This window comes from Ictidomys tridecemlineatus, chromosome 11 (genome assembly GCF_052094955.1).
Source record: "Ictidomys tridecemlineatus isolate mIctTri1 chromosome 11, mIctTri1.hap1, whole genome shotgun sequence".
NCBI lineage: Eukaryota > Metazoa > Chordata > Mammalia > Rodentia > Sciuridae > Ictidomys > Ictidomys tridecemlineatus.
The window spans coordinates 73,499,222-73,520,560 of NC_135487.1; the positions used below are offsets into that span (position 1 = coordinate 73,499,222).

General features: G+C 32.9%; 1 protein-coding gene across 5 annotated transcripts in view; it reads left to right on the top strand.

Annotated features, from left to right (window-relative positions):
- The window catches only part of Znf326 (zinc finger protein 326), a 38,622-nt gene that overhangs the window by 9,826 nt on the left and 7,457 nt on the right, over positions 1-21,339 (top strand). For 2 of the 5 annotated variants that reach the window (XM_078026697.1, XM_078026698.1), the window contains exons 4-10: positions 1,596-1,756; positions 1,885-2,001; positions 4,355-4,553; positions 12,664-12,775; positions 17,600-17,747; positions 19,383-19,482; positions 20,994-21,124. In XM_078026697.1, coding sequence (XP_077882823.1) covers positions 1,596-1,756; positions 1,885-2,001; positions 4,355-4,553; positions 12,664-12,775; positions 17,600-17,747; positions 19,383-19,482; positions 20,994-21,124 — 968 coding nt within the window. Of the gene's footprint in view, positions 1-1,595; positions 2,002-4,354; positions 4,554-12,663; positions 12,776-17,599; positions 17,748-19,382; positions 19,483-20,993; positions 21,125-21,339 lie in introns of all 5 variants that reach the window. The other 3 variants (XM_021728037.3, XM_040288974.2, XM_005327742.4) reach the window with 2 other exon arrangements.

Here is a 21,339-nt window from a genome sequence, read left to right on the forward strand (position 1 = left end):
ATTGTGATAATAAGAGTGTTCTTTAAATCATATCCAGGTTATTTATTGGCAGTTAACTGTTTACAAAACACTTGTTCTCCAGGTTAGGAGCATTGTATTAAAGCCTCATATACTGTACCTTCGATTACAGTCTAGATTGTATCTATATATCATGGTTGATACTTTGTAAAACTTAAGTTTATTTACAGACTTTAGGATTGACTGAATTTCAGGAAAGGGGGGTTTACTTTTTGAGGCACAAAGCTTCCTGCTGAATATTAAGTAAAACTAAGTTAGGAGACATTTGAAATCATCGTTCCTTCTTCATAAATTGAAGGATCCGGATTCCTTAATGATGGACCGAATGATGCTTACTTTTCTTCTTTCTGCTTCAAGTGTGCCACTATGATTTATAGTAGAGAAAAATCAAGAAAATGAACAGTTAACTTTTTTCTTATGTGGAAGAAGTTTTGAAATACGTAGTTGAGAAGAGGAATAATTTTTATATGACTACTAGTATTTAGAAATGAATAGTATCTTCTATTTAGTGATCTGTAATTAATTGAAGTAATGTAACACATTTAAATGCTTGGAAATGTCAGTTATTGCCCTATTATGTTGTAAATGTAATGTGCATAAACTGTTTCTGTAGATGTTATCGTTTATCTCATGTAATTGTGGGCCTTTATAAAACTGTGTTGTAAGATAACAAGTAATTTTTGTAATCCATGTTTTAGTTTTGTGAGAAGTAAGATGACTTTTTTTTTCTGTTGATTTAAAACATGGAGACTGTGTGCTCTCCTTTTTTAGAGTAGTTTAATGTGATAATTTTCTGATAGGAAATAGTTTTTCAAATAATTGAAGACATTTTAAAATGTGTTCTTTCTCATCTGCCTTGAAAATTCATATGCAGAGGGTATATGTTGGTGATCTTTTACTTTTTATGTTTTAGTTTATGTGTTTATCCTTCTAGATTTGTTAGGTTTACTAGTCTACAAGTAAAAAGTGATTAGGGATTGATTATTCACCTTGGCCTAAGTTTGGCAGATTGTCAAAATTTTATAACCTGAGATAATTCCTTAAATTTTGATTATTACAGACACAAGGAGGCAGCTTTGTGATAATAGATTATTGGGGGTGCGAAAGGATCGCTCTCTGTCACAAATAGCCTACATCTATTTAGTCTTCAATTTGTGTCCCAATGGAAAGCCAAAATATTGTAAATGCTTTGTGATTTTCAATTTAGGGATGGTGTCAAAGAAAGTTTGAATAGTTTGTGAACTTTAGCAAATGACCTTTTCTAAGACTAGGGCTGGGCTTAAATAATCACAGACTAATCTTTTCTTCATCAAATTGAAATGCTGCTAAAAAGCAGATATTTAAGCTAAGGTTTACTATTATCAATTCATATTTAGAAACTGACTCAGATAGCTTTCTATCTGGTGTCATGTTGAACTGCCCAGCCCTAATCAAGTGTGAACAAAAGTAGAACTGTGCAAATCAGTATGGTATAAATGAATTTTAGTTGATAAATGTCATCTGATAATTTGTCTTTTGAATTGTCTAACATTAGTAAGCTTACTTTTGTTTTTTCCCTTACTGTGCAACTTTTCCAGGTTTGGACCTTATGAGTCTTACGACTCCAGGTCTTCTCTGGGTGGGCGAGATCTGTACAGATCTGGCTATGGTTTTAATGAACCCGAACAAAGCCGCTTCGGAGGTAGTTATGGTGGTCGATTTGAGAGCTCCTACCGGAATAGCCTTGACTCTTTCGGAGGTAGAAACCAGGGCGGGTCTAGCTGGGAAGCACCTTACTCCCGTTCAAAATTGAGGCCTGGGTTTATGGAGGACAGAGGAAGAGAGAATTACTCTTCCTACAGCAGTTTTTCTTCACCCCATATGAAGCCTGCACCTGTAGGCTCTCGGGGGAGAGGAACGCCTGCTTATCCTGAAAGTACGTTTGGAAGCAGAAACTATGATGCTTTTGGAGGACCATCAACAGGCAGAGGCCGAGGCCGAGGAGTAAGTACAACAGAATCTTTTCAGATTCTTTTCACTAGTCAACTCTTTTAAACCCTTTCAAGACCATGGTTTTCAACTAGAATAAACACTGTTCATCCCAGTGTATTTTAAGCAAAAGCTGAGTCATAAACATAAGTTTTAGGTTGACTATAAAAGTTTTTCTAGCACCTCAGAAAATAGGTGGCAGTTTGAGATGAATGTTCATAAAATTATGCCATATCTCCCTTTATTAAAAAGGTGAGGATGTTAGGTTTGGTCTAAAAGGGGTTAAAAGGAGTTGCATTTTTCCTTGTAAACACTAGCAGTTTTGCTGGTGGGACAGTTCTTGGATTATTGTAAAAGGTAACTGAACCCTTTTTGAGCTTTTGAGTAGGTTAAAGGTGCAATGTATGATAAAATGTTTATGCTTTGTTACTAAACCCTAGCAGTTAGAATTTCTTTAGAGCTCTATGTTTCACCTTAAACACAAGAGACTAAAAGTTGGTGATAAATCAGGAGAGCATGGTGAAGTCGATGTGTATAATAGATTGTAGAATGATTTGTGGTCAGTATAATTTTGATAACTTATTGTCTTACAGTATGTCCTGTTGGTGGTTGCTTTATTTCCCCTTGTGTCTCTAGCTTTACTATTGAGAAATAATTTTCTACCTATAAAATGTAAGACATGTTTATGGCTCCTTCCTAGACCATAATATTTTGTAAATTATTACTTAAATGAGTATATATATTAGTCCTCAGGTGTTTAATTTCAGGAAATATAGAGATTATATTTTATGTTTTTAGGTTATGTGATTGATATAAAATTTTACCTAGTAAGTGTATGTAGATTTTGGGATTATTTAGTTTGATCGTATTAAAGACTACTGTATTTTTGCTATAATGTAAGAATTTCTTTGGAAGGCAATTGCTCTTAATATTCTCTTTGCAGAGGAAAGTACCTGAAATAAAAAATGTAGTAGAGCACATATTTTCAACTGTTCATTAGCCCTTGGTACGACAGTATAGTTTGTCATACTTGTGTAGAAATTTTGCAGTTTTAACAGTTACTCTTTACTTATGTAAAATGCATTGCACCTTTAATGGATAGTTAACAAAGATTTTTCTGATGTGACTACATAGATTACCAAAAAAGATTAATATGAAACTACTAGGTTAGTTAGGTATACCTAAACCATAATATACAAGTGTAAGCAACCGTGTTGCTCTTCCACCATATTTGATGATTGTAGGTTAATTGAAAGTAGTCAGAGTGGTAATAGACTTGCTTTGGGTTTTGAAATTGAAAATTCATTCTAGTTTGGAATTTGGAAAACACTTAACATTGTTAATATGTTAGGTGAAGGATTTTTTTTCCTAATAAGAACCTCACATGTCAATTTTGTTTTCATGATAGTAAATCAAGTATTTCTGTACTTTGTATTTACATACATTCTAGTCTGAATGGACTTCTCTTTCTTTCCTCCTGTTAACCAAGTAGATGAGCCAAGTAGGATCTTCATTTTTAATCTTCACTTGTACAATTCCCATTGGGTCCTTCTCTTCAGATTACTCCTCAATCTTTACCTTCTAAAAGTAAGATTAGCAGAATAAATTTCTGTGTACATGTGACTTCTTGGTGTAGTGGAGTTTGCTAATGGTAAGAGAAGAGGAAGGGATATAAAGAGTCGTTTGGTGGCATGACTCTTCGTCTGTAAACTTTTGCTTCTTGGGCTTCTGGGTCAGAATGTTTCTCTAGGTAAGAATGTGAATGGAACGTCAGATGCAATTCTTTATCTGAAGTGTGTTTTGGAAGTTGATGCATGGTTATGCTTTAACTCTCCTATTTCATACTAATGTTCCATCTCGCCTTCTCATTCCCTTTTTCAACAGGGAGAAATCCTAAATGATTTCTGGATCTTTTTTACTTCAAACTACAAATATGATCTTCTTTGTGTATCTTAGCTTTTAGCCAGGTTTTAGTAAAATAAAGATTTCTTTTAAGGTCTTTTCATGGAAAAACACCAATTAGGAACTCTGAAGAGGAGTTGTCAGAGAGTTGTACAAGTGGTAACCTTCTGACAGGCACATATGTTGTTCATGATCTCAGATAATTTTGAATTGTAAAAATTAACAAGTAGGAAATATTCACATTTGTTCTACTGGAAGTAAAAACACTAATTCACTGGATTCAAGTTCATGTAATACTTTACAAAGCTTTTTAATGTGTTTTTTCCAAGTGGACATGTAAAATTTAGTCACATTTCAGGGAATTTTCAGGTGAAAACTAGTAAATAGATAAAGTGAAAATTTTATATGAATTTATATTTTATCGTTGGACAATATGCTGATATTTTTTGATTTCACAAATTTACAGCATATGGGTGATTTTGGAAGCATTCATAGACCTGGAATTGTTGTTGACTATCAAAACAAACCCACCAATGTGACAGTTGCTGCTGCAAGAGGAATAAAGAGAAAAATGATGCAGCCATTTAATAAGCCCGGTGGAACCTTTATCAAGAAACCTAAGCTAGCAAAACCTATGGAGAAGATGAGCCTCAGCAAATCGCCTAGTAAGTAAGAAAACATAATTGCTATGGTTTAGGATACTCTTTATTTTTTGAAATTTATTGCTTTAAGGTAATTTTTCAGTGTTTATGTAGAAAAGCTTCATAATAATTATAACTATGCACATTAGATCTGTGAATCCCTAGTATAGTTATTAATTAGTCATGACTGCCCAGAAATACTTTTTAAATTTACACACCCTTGTCTAGATCTTTTTTCTGAGTCGTGTGAGGTGGGGCCCGAACATCTGTATTTGTAAAAAGGTAATACACATAATTTTGATTCACACCCCTTAATTGGCTGTTATAGTTTTTGTTGAAGGCATTGTTAATGAAGAGTGGTTTGTTATGTCAGATAGAATCTCTTTGTGAGGACAAAGAAAGTTTTCCTGGTCCTTTGGCAATAGGGAAAACTGTTCTAGAAAACTCATTTGCTTTTAATCTTCTGGACATGATGACTCTTAGAGATACTTCTATTTATATATTGATGAGTGCAAATTTTTTTCTAAATTTTGAATTTGTCCTAATTAGTTACACATGACAGTAGAGTGCATCTTGACACATTATACACAAATGGAGCACAGCTTCTCCTTCTCTCTCTGAACATGGTGTAGAGTCACACAGATAGTGCAATTCTACATGTATCTAGGGTAATAATATTTGTCTCATTCCACTGTCTGTCCCATCCCCAACGTCCTCTCCTCTCCCCTCACTCCCCTCTACACAATCCAAAGTTCCTTCCTCCCCCACTCCCACCCCATTATGGATTAGCATCTGCTTATCAGAGATAACGTTCAGCCTTTGGTTTTCTTGGGTTTGACTTATTTTGTGCTTAGCATGATATTCTTCAGCTCCATCCATTTACCTACAAATGCCATAATTTCATTGACCAGTGCAAAATTTTGAGCCAAACTGAAAATGGAATTAAAGTTTTACTCATAATAGCATCAAGCCAGGCAGGGGGATGTGATCTGTAGTTCCAGCTACTTGGGAGGCTGTAGTCATAGCATCACTTAAACCTAGGAGTTTGAGAAAAGCCTTGGTAACATAGTGAGACCTTATCTCAAAAAAAAAAAAAAAAAAAAGCATCAAAAATAATACATTACTTGGGAATACATTTTTAAAAAAAGCAAAACTAAATTTTGAAAATTATACAATGTTGTAAGATATTCAATCTAAACAAATGGAAAAACTAAACTAGGTTAGAAGACAAAATTGTCAAAATGACATTACTTTCTAAACTGATCTATAGATTCATCACAATCTTTATCAAAATTCCTGTTGTGTAAGTACTTAAACCTCATGATTTCAAAACAAAGTGATGGTAATCAAGACAGTGTATTTAGATCAGTGGAATAAAGTTGAAAGTCTAGAAATAAACCCGGACATCTGTGGAGAACTGGTTTATAACAAGGGCATCAAGATTTTTCAGTGGAGAGAGAATAGTTTTTTAGAATGCATTACAGTTCATATTACATATATAGAGCACAATTTTTAATATTTCTGGTTGTATACAAAGTATATTCACACTACTAGTGTCTTCATGCATGTACTTAGGTAATGATGTTCATCTCATTCCACCATCTTTCCTACCCCCATTCCCCCTTGCCCTCTTACCCCTTTGCTCTATCTAGAGTTCATCTGATCCTCCTTTGCTCCCCCTCCCAACCCCACTATGAATCAGCCTCCTTTCGTCAGAGGAAACATTTGGCATTTGGATTTTTGCGATTGGCTTGCTTCACTTAGCATTATATTCTCCAACTCCATTCATTTACCTGCAAATGCCAAGATTTTATTCTCTTTTATTGCTGAGTAATATTCCATTGTGTATATATACCACATTTGATTTATCCATTCATCTACTGAAGGGCATCTAGGTTGGTTCCACAGTTTAGCTATTGTGAATTGTGCTCCTGTAAATATTGATGTGGCTGTATCCCTGTATTGTGCTGTTTTTAAGTCCTCTGGGTATAGACTGAGGAGTAGGATAACTGGGTCAAAAGATGGTTCCATTCCCAGTTTTCCAAGGATTCTCCATACTGCTTTCCATACTGGTTGCACTAATTTGCAGTCCCACCTGCAGTGTATGAGTGTACTTTTCCCCCCACATTCTCACCAACACTTATTGTTGTTTGTGTTTTTAATAGCGCCATTCTGATTGGAATGAGATGAAATCTTAGAGTGAGTTTTGATTTGCATTTTTCTAATGCTAGAGATGTTGAACATCTTTTTCATGTATTTGTTGATTTATTGTATATCCTCTTCTGAGAAGTGTCAATTCAGTTCTTGGCCCATTTATTGATTGGGTTATTTGTTTTTTTCATGTTTAGCATTTTGAGTTCTTTATATACCCTAGAGATTAGTGCCCTATCTGTTGTGCAAGTGGTAAAAATTTGCTCCCAAGATGCAGGCTCTCTATTCACCTCACTGATTGTTTCTTTTGCTGAGAAGAAGCTTTTTAGTTTGAATACATCCCATTTATTAATTCTTGATTTTAATTCTTGCACTATAGGAATCTTATTAAGGAAGTAGGGGCCTAATCCAACATGATGAAGATTTGGGCCTACTTTTTCTTGTATTAGATACAGGGTCTCTGGTTTAATTCCTAGATTCTTGGTCCACTTTGAGTTGAGTTTTGTGCATGGTGAGAGATAAGGGTTTAATTTCATTTTGTTGCATATGGATTTCCAGTTTTTCCAGAACCATTTGTTGAGGAGGCTATCTCTTCTCCAATGTATGTTTTTGGTGCTTCTCTCTTTTTGCAAAGGATTGCTTTAGCTATTCTGGGTGTCTTATTTTTACAGATGAATTTCATGACTGCTTTTTCTATTTCTATGAGGAATGTCATTGAGCTTTTGATTGGAATTGCACTAAATCTGTATAATGCTTTTGGTAGTATGGTCATTTTGACAATATAAATTCTGCCTATCTAAGAACAAGGAAGGGCTGGGGTTGTGGCTCAGCGATAGAGTGCTCGCCTCGCACGAGCGAGACCCTGGGTTCCATCCTCAGCACCACATACAAAAATAAACAAGTGAAATAAAGGTGTTGTGTCCAACTACAACCAAAAAAATAAATATGTAAAAAAAAAAAAAAATAACAAGGGAGATAGGGAGATCTTTTCATCTTCCAAGGTATTCTTTAATTTCAGTGTTCTGTAGTTTTCATTGTAGAGGTGAAAATAGTATTTTTGACAACTGGCTAGCCACATGCCAAAGCTAAAATGCAAGACCTACTTGGAAGATCTAAAACTATAAAACTCTTAGAAGAAAATACAGGGATAAATTTTCATGATTTTGGATTTGGCAAGGAATTTGTAAGACAAGATGAACAACAAAAAATAGGTAAATTGTCTTTATCAAAATTAAAACTTTGTGCTTCAAAGAACACCATCAATAGAAAATGAAAAAACAACTTATATAATAGGAGAAAATTATTTCTGTATGTCGTGCATCTGGAAAGCACTTGAATCCAGAATGTATAAAGAATTGTTAGAACTCAGTAACAAAACGACAACTCAAAAGTGGGCAAAGAATCCGAACAGACATTTGTTTAAAAAAATATATATATAAATGGCAAATAAGCATATAAAAAGGTACTCAATAATTAGGTATCAGATAATGCAAATCAAGACTGCAATCACATACTACTTCACATCCATTTGGATGGTTAGAATAAAAAAGATACTAAGTTTTAACAAGGATCTGGAAAAATTAGAACCTTTGTACACGTTTAGTGGGAATGTAAAATGGGGAAGCCACTTTGGAACATAGTCTGGCAATTCTTCAAATGAATAAACAGAATCATCAAATGACCCAGCAATTCCACTTCTATGTTTATATCAAACATAAATGAAAATATTAGTTCACACATAAACATATAGTCAAATACTTCATAAAGATGTTTTGGTCAATGATAAGTACATATAGAATGATATATATCATATATTTTAGATGTGTAGTACACTATACCATCTAAGTTTGTGTAAATATACTCTGTGATGTTCACATAACAAAATAGACTAATGGTTGTTTAGCAACTTATGATTGTATATGCAGCATTATTTATAGTAGGTAACTGGATAAAAATCCAGATATTATGAGATGAATGGATAAACAAAATAGGGTCTGTCCATATAGCAGAGTGCTATTTGGTTATAAAATGGAATGAAGTACTGATCCTGCTATAACTTGAATGAACCTTGAAAGGATTATGATAAGTAAATGAAGCCAGTCATAAAAGTCCATATATTATATGATTTATTCATACGGACATTTAAAATAGGGAAATCCTTTAGAGATAGAAAATAGAAAATGATTATTTTGGGCAGTAGGGTGAGGAGTTGGGTAGTACCTGAAGAATATCCAGTTTCTTTTTTGAGTTGATAAAAATGTTCTAAAATTGATTGTGATAATGGTTGCATGTATCGGTGAATACATTGAAAACTATTGGATCGTATAATTTAGAAGGGGGAATTATAATCCATAAAGCTCTTTTTTTTTTTTAATAAAAGCACAGAACCAAATTACTCTTTTTTTCTCATTACTTTTATTTATGTTTCTTTGTTACTTTTGTTGTTTTTCATTGTGACGTATCTCTAAACGGGGGCAAGTATATCTGAACAAATTATAGTAAGCCAAGGATATAAATAAAAAAGCTAAGGAAATATATTTATCAGCATTCTGTGAAAACATAATAGTAAAATTGTATACAGTAAATGTTTTGCCTGTGCATTGAATTACTTTTATTTTTCAAATTTTTGCCTTGATTATTACTAAAGTATTTAAGTCTTAAGTAGGTGGTATTACAAAGGTGCAAAAATTACTCTCTTCAGGATTAATAATTAATTACATAACTCATTTGGAGCTGAAGAAGGTTTAGATAATTGTAATAAATGAATCTTTTCAAGTTCTGGTGAAAGTTTTTGATGTTTTTACACTTAGTTTTAAAAACAAGATGTAGTGAGGATTACAGTGAATGTCTTAGAGTGTGTTTTTTGCTGTCAGAATTGCTAAGAAAGTGGTGGATAGCCTTTAAGTAATTTCCCCAAAAAGGGAAGAGGGAGTAAAGCATGAAGACCTAAGTAAGTCCTGATTTTTTAAAAACTTGTGTTTATATTATATATTTTTGAAATACAGTATGTTTGTTTTTTAAATTTTGTCTCCATTTAAGTTGCTTAAGGATTGATAAATATCTTTATTAAAAATGGGATTTTAGTAATTGCTAATAATAGTAAGCTGGCACTAATTGAATGCTTATTGGACTTTAGACACTGTTAGAGAGCATAGTGTATATTACTTTTATAATTCTCACGTGAACTTGCTCAGGTATGGGTGTGGGTATCAAACCTCTCTACAGCTGACGCAGCAGGAATAGAACAGATAAATAATTTGCCACTTAGGTCAGATAATCAGTAAATGGCTAAAATCCAGGATTTGTTTCAGGGCAAGTTTTGGTTCACAGAAACCCTGCTCTTAACCTTCCAAATGTTTATAACGGAAATTTATATTATTTTTTCCTTTTATTTATTTATTTTTATATTTATATTTTAGTTTTAGGTAGAAACAATATCTTTATTTTTTATTTTTAATGTGTTGCTGAGGATCAAACCCAGTGTCTCATGCATGGTAGGTGAGCACTCTACCACTGAGGCACATTAAGTAATACTTAATGCTACTGGATTGGACACTCCAGCCCTCTTTTTATTTTTAAACAACTTTTTTCCCTAATTATGACATTATAGACATTTTGATTTTATATTTTTAAAATTGAAGTTACAATATTAGATTCTTTCCTCAAAATATATGAACTATAATGTAAAACTTAGGATAAGGATTAAATACTATACTTACATCTACTTTCCTGTTATGATACCTACATTATTTAATGAGAAATAACATTCTGGGACTAGAGATGTAGCTCTGTGGTAGAGCACTAGCCTAACATGCATGAGACCTGGTTTAATCTCCAGCACTGCCAGAAATATATTTTGACAATCTGATACCAAGTTAGTGGAGTACCTTTTTTTATACCAGAGGTTGAACCCAGAGGTGCTTTACCATTGAGCCATAACCCCAGCCCTTTTTATTTTTTTGAGACAGAGTCTTGCTGAGTTGCTTAGGGTCCTGCTAAGTAGCTGAGGCTGGCTTTGAACTTGGTATCCTTCTGCCTCAGCCTCCCAAGTCACCAGGATTACAGGTGTGCACCATCATGCCCAGCTGGGGGGTACCTTTTATAGTGTGTTCATTGATAGATATTTATTTACCATGTAAGAAATTTTACCTGGTATTAGTAGAATAGGATAATTCAGCTAATTGGTCTTCTTGGAACAGATTTGAAAGATGCATTTTACAATTACAATTACAGTTATGTAAATATTGCAAAGTTTGTTATAGAAACTGACTTACCATTAAGGCAGATATATGTCCTTTTCCTCTTATCCTTTTTTTCTTCTTAATAAAACTTGAGAGTAGTACAGGGGTAGCTAAGAGTAAAGCCAGAATTCTTTAGTTAAATCAAACCTTCTCTTCAGGTATGCCTTCTCTTTTCAGGCATGAAATGGATAACTTAAAAAGATATGTACTGAATTTTCCAGTATATGAGTTCTTCCTATGTTACAGTAGTATAGACTGTATGTTTGATAGAAAATTAATAAGAAAGGAACCATATTCTTTAATTTGCCTGGAGGTTAAAAAAATCAATATTTTTAGCATAGGAAGGGAAATTTAATTCTTGTTTGAAGTAATATGTAAATGAACTTTACGTTGAGGGTTTGAGGGAAATCTGTGAATCATGAGGGTATTGAAAAATGGTTAAAAATATACATTTAAGCTCTTATAAATAATGAAAAATTAGATATTAAATTTTAAGAGATTGATTTTGTATAATTTTAAAACATCCCATTGTGTACTTAGCAAGTGTTTAAAATGTATTTATTAAGCTGAAAGGAAAAGTGTAAGGGCAAATGGGTTAGGATTTTTTTAGCTGTTAGGTTTAATGTATTTTAAGAGAGTCAGCTTACAATGAGATACTACTCCATACCCACTATGGTGGTCATAATTTAAAATAAAAGTAACAAATATTGGCAAGGATATGGAGAAACTGGAATGCTCATACACTACTGGTAGAAATGTAAAGTGGTATAGCCACTCTGGGAAACAGGTGAGTGGTTCCTCAAACTGAATAGACCCCATAATTCCACTTGTAGGGGTATATATCCTAAGAAATTAAAAAGAGATGTTCAAACAAAGATTTGTATAATAATATTTGTAGCAGTATAGTTCAGTAGCAGAAAGGTGGAAATAATCTAAAAGTTCATCAAGCAGGTGAATAGATTTAAAAAAACAGTATATATTATAACATAGTATAGCATGGATAACCTTTGAAAACATGTTAAATAAGAGAAGCTAAATAGAAAAAGGCAAGACAATGCTGTTTCTATTTAAGTGAAATAACCAGAAAACAGAAAGTAGATTAGTAGATGCTAGAACTTTAGAGTTAGGGTTGAAATAGGGAATAACTGCTTAATAGCTACTAAGGTTTATTCAGACTGATGATAAAGTTCTGGAACTAGACAGTTGTGATGGTTGTATAACATGTGAATGTACTTAAAGCTACTGGATTGGACACTTCAAAATGATGGTTAAATGCTAAATTTTATGTTTTGTACATATTATCACAAAATTATAAACATATTTTGTAACTTTGGGCATGCTCTTACAATAAGAATATGAATTCTTACATCTAGGACTTTCTGGTGTTCATTGTACTTCTATTTTCATTCTGGGTCAATTTCTTCAGTGTTAAATATATGTGATATGCAAGATAATTTAAGGTAACAAGTATATTATTGCTTAGAGTAAGGATAAGAAAAAAATGAACAGATTTACTAGACGAAAAGCAAATATTGCAAGATTATGATCCTTAAAGCAAATGAAATTTATTCAGTGCAGTTTCTGAAATTCTGGGTAGTCTCAACTCTTAAATTTTTCTGATGGATTCAGTTTAGATTGTGATCACTAAGGAATCTTTGTCATGTCTATACTTTATTATAATCTGGTACTTGAAAAGGGAAAATGAAAAAATGATTTTTAGTTCTGACTCTTTGATATCCTAGCAAAAACTGATCCTAAAAGTGAAGAAGAAGAAAAGAGACGGATTGAGGCTCGGCGAGAGAAACAAAGGCGCAGAAGAGAAAAAAACAGTGAGAAATATGGAGATGGATACAGGTTTGTTTTTTGTTTTGTTTTGTTTTGGTAGCGGGGATTGAACTCAGGGGCACTTGACCACTGAGCCACATTCCCAGACCTATTTTGTATTATACTTAGAGACAGGGTTTCACTGAGTTGCTTAGCGCCTCACCATTGCTGAGGCTGGCTTTGAACTATCGATCCTCCTATCTCAGCCTCCCCAGGCGCTGGGATTTCAGGCCTGTAGGTTTGTTTTAAGTAAAGTTACAAAAATAAAAAATGGGCTTACTGAAAAATAGTTTCCTGGTTAAGGCAAGTTTATGAATTGGAATATGAAAAAATTCTTAAAAGTCAAGTGAAAAAGTTTGATCAAAGATATATAGAATTTTTTGCTTTTTAATATTTATATGTAATCACCTATTAGTATAAGGAAAAAGATCCAATTCATAATGGTAATCCAAAAATATAAAATATATAGAAATAACAGTATTTTTAAAAAGAAATACTTGTTATAGAATTATTTAATAAATACTTGTTACAGAAGAAAACTATGAAGTTTTGAATTTTGGCTATACGGAGACATAATGATATTTTTGGATAGAAAATCTGATTATTACTGATATTTTTGGATCAGAGAGCTGATCCTGTTCTTAGCTGGGTGTGGTGGCATAGCCTGTAATCCCAGTGACTCAGGAATGTGACGCAGGAGGATCACAAGTTTGAGATCAGCCGAGACAACTTAGTGAGACCTTCTCAAAAATGAAGAGGACCTGGGATATAAAAGGCACCTGAGTTCAAGTTCCAGTACCACCACCCCCACAACAAAATGAACCCAAATTATATAAGTTTTTTCTATCTAGATCCCAAAACAGATTCTGAAAAAGAAGAATAAATGAGTAGATATTGGCTTTTTTAGATATTGAGACTATTAAAAGTCTGTAGTAGTTTAAAATATATGGTAAGGCTGGGAATGTAGCCCAGTGCTGGAGTGCTTCCCTAGCATATGTGAGGCTCTGGATTCAATCTCTGGCGCCACACACACACACATACACACACACAAGTGGTAATAGGCTAATCAATATAATAATTAGTAGCTTGTAAACAGATTCCCTTATATGTAGGAATGTAAACTTGTAATAAAAACAAAAGGATTTGGTTAAGTAACAAAATAATAAGGAAAAAAATCAGTTTAGATTCTCGTTTACCATTTGGAATAAATCCAAATAGATTACTAAAAATAATGGGAAATTACAGGAAAATAATTGGAGTACTTTAATCTCTTCAGGTATAAATTTTTTCCCCTAATAAGTTTGTTGCTGAATAAGTTAATAAATGAGATAATGAACAAATTTGGCTAAATACAGACTTGCAAAACAAGCAGACAATCTTGAAAATATTATCATGGGAAATGTCCTATGTCTAAATTAGATAAAAATCATCCGATTTTTCTTTGGTAAAGATGTCATCCTGTGTTGTCCAGGCTGGTCTTAAAATCTTGGGCTCAAGTTGATCCTCCCACTTCAGCCTCTCAAGTAGCTGAGTTCAAACTTTTTTTAAAAAAGTTTGAGAACTAAGATGTCCAGTACTTAATGTGGTCAAGGAACAACAGTAGTTAATAACTTGTGGAGAAATGTTGAGACAGTAATTTAAGGAACCAAAAAATGCAAATAATAATATGCTATTTTATTAGTGAAGAGAACATATTTATTTGTGAACTAAGGTACAGTCGAAAGACACTTAAAATTCTGCTGCCACCAGGTGTATTGGCACAGCACTATAATCCCAGCTACTGAGGCAGAGAGATCACAAATTTGAGGTTAGTTTCAGCAACTTAGTGAAATCCTGTCTCAAAGTAAAATAAAAAGGGCAGGAGGTAGTTCAGTGACAGAATGCTTGCCTAGCATGCACAAGATTCTGGGTTCATTACCAAGTATTGAAAAAAAAATCTGTATAATGTTGTTACCATTGGAAAGCAATTAGCAGTTTCCTTCCTTCCTTCCTCCTTCTCTCCTTTCTTTCCTTCCCCTTTCTCTCTTCCCCTCCCCTCCCCTCCCTTCCATTTTTCTTTGTTTCTTTCGTCGTAAATTTCTCTGTACCCATTAACCTTTCCAAGAAAATAATATAAAAACATAGAGAGTGTAGTCTAAACATATGCCCATTGCAACACTTTTTTGTAATAGCTCTAAACAGGAAATAAAACCAACTATAGAAAGTGAGCAAGTTTTGACACATTCCTTTATGGGTTTTTAGGTTGTTAAAAATGAAGATGATAAAATTTATGATAGCATGGAGAAAAATGCAGGCAAAATAGAAAAATACATAAATAAAATGCAAATTATGCATTGGAGAAAAGGACTAGTAGAAGTTTTTATTTTTATTTTTATTTTTTTTACCAAGTATAAAGGACTTATTTAATGACGTGGAATAACACTGAGGGTGCATGGAGTGGGCCACCTCCAAGAGAGAAAATGGGGCCTAGAATTTTTTTCAAAAAGACTATCATTGATCTTTTTTCCATCATTTTCTTTGCAGTCTTCTCATAAGGTTCTACTTATGCTAGGATATAAATTTTACAATGGAAATTCAGTAAATTTCCCATTTAGAATATATATTTGTTCTTTAAATGTTAACTTATTGGTGTAGCAAGAAGAGAAAGAAGTGTTTCACATAATTTTGTAAGTAACCAAAATTTCCTCTAAAAGAATTTAGAATTTGAGAAACTTTTAATATTAAGAGATCCTTTTTTAAAGAGTGGGTTTCTTCTATATTAAATAGGTAACTTTTTGTTAATCTTTGGTAATTATATAGGTATTAGTTTTATTTATGTAAAATGTGGAAATGAAAATTCAGTTATATCTGAAGACCCAGATTATTTTGTATTTGTCTGTTTTTTATTTTAGTCTGTTAATTATACTTGTGTAATATTTGTATCTAGCTTTAATAATCTATTCTTTTTTGATTTGTTGTTCCTGGGATTTGTTATTGGAATTTGAGTAATAATAAGATTAACCTTATTAAGAATTGATCCATAAAAAGAAGTTTTAGTTTTAAGAGGACTGCTGTTTTTGGTATTTATGAATATCTTTTCCACTCCTCATTTCTTATAATTCCTTCTTGCTACAGAGGTAATGGGCATAGTTATTTTAATATGGAAATGAATTAAAGTCAATACTTTGTATCAGATGTTTAGGAGTCAAAAGATGATTTAGCATTTTAAGATTAATTTTTATGTTTAATTAACCTAGGAGTATTTTCTTCATTAAATTATAGATTTGAATATGACATTCATGTTAATATAATAAATGTTGTGATTTGGAGAAAATCAAAGAACTCAACTTTCATTTAACTGTTTTCTTCATAACTATAAATAAAAACCTGATGATATAACCAATAGAATGTCAGTTCAATTAAGTTGTCATATTAGGATAAGAACCGTTTAAAATAACCCCAAATTATTTTAATTTACCAGAGCAGTTTTTCTCTGAGTTAGAAGTATTAGAGATTGACTGTAAATGACTACTATTCTTGTGATATGTTCCTTTGATTACTTGAATGTTCTTAATATAAAGAAGATGGAAATGTAACTATGTATATGTGCTTAAGGGAAACCAGGAAGAAAGGGATAGATGTGTGAGATGTATACAAATAATAGTATATGGTGAAGAGTGCAAGAAGATGTACAAGGTAGTTTTATGAGCAAGAACTTGTAAATAAGAGTGCAGGTAAATCATGGAAGTGGTATTTGTACTAATCTAGAAATGGTAGGATTGCAGGAGCTGTGAGAGGCAGTGTAGGTGGAGTGCTTGGCTTGAGATAAAAGCAAAGAAATGTGTGGGTTTTTTTTTTTTTATATTCAGAAAATGAAAAGCTATATAGATTAAAGTGAGTACAGTAGGGCAAAAGGTATAATGTAATTTAAACATTTAATAAAGATATACTGTGTCCTAGATTCCATTAAAGGTATTGGTGTATAAAGTCAAAAAGAGGAAAGATTAGGCAGGCAGCTGAAAGCATTTTGACTTTGTTTTTTGATCGACAAGGAGCCATTCAAGTATTTGAGCAGTAATTGTGGTATTATCCAGATTAGGAAATAATAATAATTAATTGAACAATTGCTGTTTTAAGGACTTTATATGTAATAATTTTTCTTTTTTTAATCCTTATGGCATCTCTATGAGAAATCTCATTTCATAAAGATAAGAAAACTGAGCCAGAGTTAAATCATTTGCTCAATCTCACATAAGGGAGCCAGGATATAAACCCAGCATTTGACTCTAGAGCCCATAGTATGAACCAGGAAAATAAATCTAATAGCAGTGTGGGGAATTAATTGGAAAATGAAGATTGTGGTCAGAAACCATTTTGGAGACTATTGACATAATTCAAGGAAAAAGAAATGATATATTATGATAAAGTAGAAACAATGGGGAAATTCATTCTGATATGGCTCTTTAGCTTACAAATATATGCATTTGTCTAGGCCAGGCCTATTATTTTCCCTGAAATGTTGTATAGTGAGTAGAACTTTTGATCATCCAAGAGTTACATTGTTTGGCTTGCTACCTGGCTTTGTTGATGATACAAATGTAAAATAAGTTGTAGAACTTTGGAATTTAATAGTCCTCTGTTTGCTTTGGCCTTTTAATTGTATTAATTCCAAGGTGGGCCAGAAATGAAAAATGGTATAATAACAGTGCTGTCCAAATAGGTAAAAGAAAGACTATATTTTTCTGACTTAAGTTAAATTCAAATAAGTCATAAAATGGAAAAATAGGAAATGATTTATGTGGTAAAATTAGTTTCATTGGTGTATTCTCTAAGAGGAAATGGTAATATTTAAAGAAAAACTTTTTTTCTTCATAGAATGGCATTCACATGCTCATTTTGCAAATTTCGAACCTTTGAAGAAAAAGATATCGAACTGCATCTGGAAAGTTCTTCACACCAAGAAACATTAGATCATATTCAGAAACAAACCAAATTTGACAAAGTTGTTATGGAGTTTTTGCATGTAAGTAGCTGTTTTTGAGGCGATAAGCACTTTTATCTGATCTGAATTATCTTATTTCTTTTTTTATAGTTTCCCACCTTTTCTATGTTTCTGAAAATTTAATAATTAACTTTATTGAGAGAAAGGTATTAAAATTAACCCAGAATTAGATGTGAATTCTTCTGTAATAGAGTTTGGATTTGGTATTTGGAAAACCATTTTACATTTCTCACAGAAATGGCAGAAGTGTCAGAAAAGTAATTGCTTTACACTGTTTGTTCATGTAGTTTCAGCTATCATCCACTGTGTATACATGTGGTTGCCACTTTAATTCATTATTTCAGTTGAACCTTATAGCAACTCATTTTTATCATAATTGGAAGATCATGCTCAGAGCAGCTAAAGATCCTGTCAGAGGCAAAGAACCTAGTTGTTTTAGTCAGCTTTTTTACTGCTATGACCAGAAGTCCTGACAAGAACAATTAGAGGAGGAAAAGTTTATTTTGGGGTTCCCAGTTTCAGAGGTCTCAATCCATAGACAGCTGGCTCCATTCTTTGAGGCTCCATGTGAGGCAGAACATTGTGGCAGCAAAAAGCGTGGCAGAGGAAAGCAGCTCAGGACACTGGGAAGTAGAGAAAGAGAGCTCCACTCAGCAAGGACAAAATATATTACCTCAAAGGCATGTCCCCAGTGACCTATCTCCTCCAGCCAAACTTTACCTACCTACAGTTACCACCCAGTTAATCCCTATCAGGGAATCAATACTCTAATCTGATTAGGTCAAGACTCTCATAACCCAATTATTTCCTCTGAACTTCCTTGCATTGTCTCACATATGAGCTTTTGGGGGACAACTCATATCCAAACCATCATCCTTTATATTATCAGTATGTAGTCATGCATTTTTTTTGTTTGTTTGTTTTTTAATTTCTATGGAAGATGCTGTCACTCACTGAAGACTAGAGATACCACTCTTAATGCAACAATAATAGAACATATTGACAGATAAATAGATGATACATTTAAGAATAAATGGCAATAGTTCAGAAGTACAGTAAGGGCTTGGGCAAGAGAAAAGTTGTTGGGACCAGGAATGCAGACAGAAGAGGCTTGAGCTGAACTGGTAATTGTACAGAAAACAGATTTAGACAGGAGTGATAAAAATTATTAGAGGATTAGAAATACAGTGATCATTCAGACCTTGCAGAATTGTGTCCCTTAATTACAATTTCTTTCTGAGGGGCTGGGGGTATAACTCATTTGGTAGAGTGCTTGCCTCACATGCACAAGGCCCTGGGTTCAAACCCAAGCACCATAAACAAACAACAACAACAAAAATCTTTATGTAATTTCTTTCCTCAGTGGGTTGCTATCTGTCACTTACGACTTAAATATGCATTTACCTAAGAAGCCCTCTTCACTATTTCAGCTGTCTTTGATTTTTTTCTCTATGTGTAAAATACATTTTGAAAAGTCAATACTTTTTGTAATTTTTTAGTATTTTATGATAGCCTACTCACCTAAATTGTAAGCTGCTTATGAACAGATATTAATTCTTATAGAGCAGGTATTGTGTCTTCAATAAGATGAGCATGGTGCTAAGCATATACTGAAGTGCTTATTGAGAACTGTTTGGATTCTTTTTTATTTTCTAGGAATGCATGGTGAATAAATTTAAGAAAACATCTATTCGTAAACAACAGACAAATAATCAAACAGAGGTTGTCAAAATAATTGAAAAAGATGTTATGGAAGGTAAGTAGGCAAATTGTTTTAGGAAATTTACATGTATATTTAACATAACTTTTTTATCATAAATGATAGCTTTCTTGTTCTCCCTTACAAAATGATATAGCACATAATTAAATATTTGCTTGCCTTTGTGGGTTAACAGAAGTGAATTTTGATTTCCTGTTTCAGTGCTTACAAATTTATTATTACCTACTATTGCCTCCTTCATTTGAGTTTATAAGAAAATTCATCTTTTCCTGTAATTCCTTCTGAACTCCAGTCTTATTTGTCCAACTGCCTACAGACATCTCTTCATTAGTTAGACAAAATCAATATATCCAAAACAATTTTCTCATTTATTTCAGCATATGCCCCCTGCAGAGAAAACAAAACAAAAACCCACTAATATCCTTCATTTATCTTGAAAAGTAGTCCTACTGTCTACCAAAACCAGAAGTATGGAGTTAATTTAAGATACCTTTTCCCTTCTGTGTTTGTAGCACTATTTCTTATAGGTTCTATCTTGAATATTTACTAAGTCTGTTCCTTAACCTCTCCTTTAGATTTTGCTTTTATTGAAATCCGTACCTGTTCTCTTGATAGTTGTAGTATTTTCCTAACTAGTTTTCTTACTTCCAGTCTTTAATATTTCTAATTCTGTGTAATCTTATTATTTCAGAAAATTGCAGTGGTTCTCCATTCTCTACACTTTAAAGTTCAAATTCCTAGACATGGCACACAAATATCTTTTAAACCTAGGCCCTTTTTAGTTTTTCTGTTCTCATCTTTTGTCCCTTAATTATAGTCTGTGCCCTAGTCATACTAAATTGCTTGCAATTCTTAGAAAATCTGTGCTATTTTCCCTATGGTTAGCAGAGACCCCAGTGCTCAGACCCTGCTTGTGATTTTGTTTATGACTTATGTTCTCTTTTCTACTTGTTTGTAATCCCTGACAAAATCAGATTTGATGGTGGGGCCAATAAGGCAAATAGTATTTACATAATGTTGTTATTAAAGTAGTAAGTTTTAAAATTTTAGTAAAAATAATTAAAAATGTATCTTGAGCATACACACAAAATATCCCTTGCATATATTTATACCTTTCCTTGAAATAAATTCTAATCATTTTCAAGATCTAAAAAAATATATTTTCCCCTTAAGAATCAAATGTTGACATCCTTTTTCCTCTCCCTACCCACCCATATTTATAATCATGAAAAATTCTTATTTTATTACAAAATCAACTTTGTTTTCGTTTATATTTTGGGGAAGATAGATTTATAGGCCTCAGAGTATGAGTGTATAACATGATTAGGAAGTACAATGTAATTGCACCTTGTAATTTTAACCAGTTATCTACATATCTAAAAAATCTGTAGATTTATGAGATGTGTTAAAAATCTCAACATAAACCTATATACTCTTATCCTTCTTGTGGTAAAAGGGGTGCAAATGGTTATGAAAACTAAGCAGTAGAGTTGATTTGCCAGAAAAAAGAATATATTAGTTTTTTAATGATAGGATTTGTTTTGTAGGTGTTACCGCAGATGACCACATGATGAAAGTAGAGACTGTTCACTGCAGTGCTTGCAGTGTGTACATTCCTGCTTTACACAGTTCAGTTCAGCAACACTTAAAATCTCCTGATCATATCAAAGGGAAACAGGTAAGTTTTGATCTATCTTAAAATCCTTGAAATTTCTCAGTCCTTTATTATCTTTTGGCCATTGTTTTGTAACTATCTTTCTACATATAATACTATTAATCTCAAATGAGAATAATTAAAAGTATACTCATAGAAGCAGCATTGTATATTGGTTAAGACTATGGGCTCTGGAACAAGACTTTCAGGGTTTAAATCCTCAATCAGTATGTAACAAG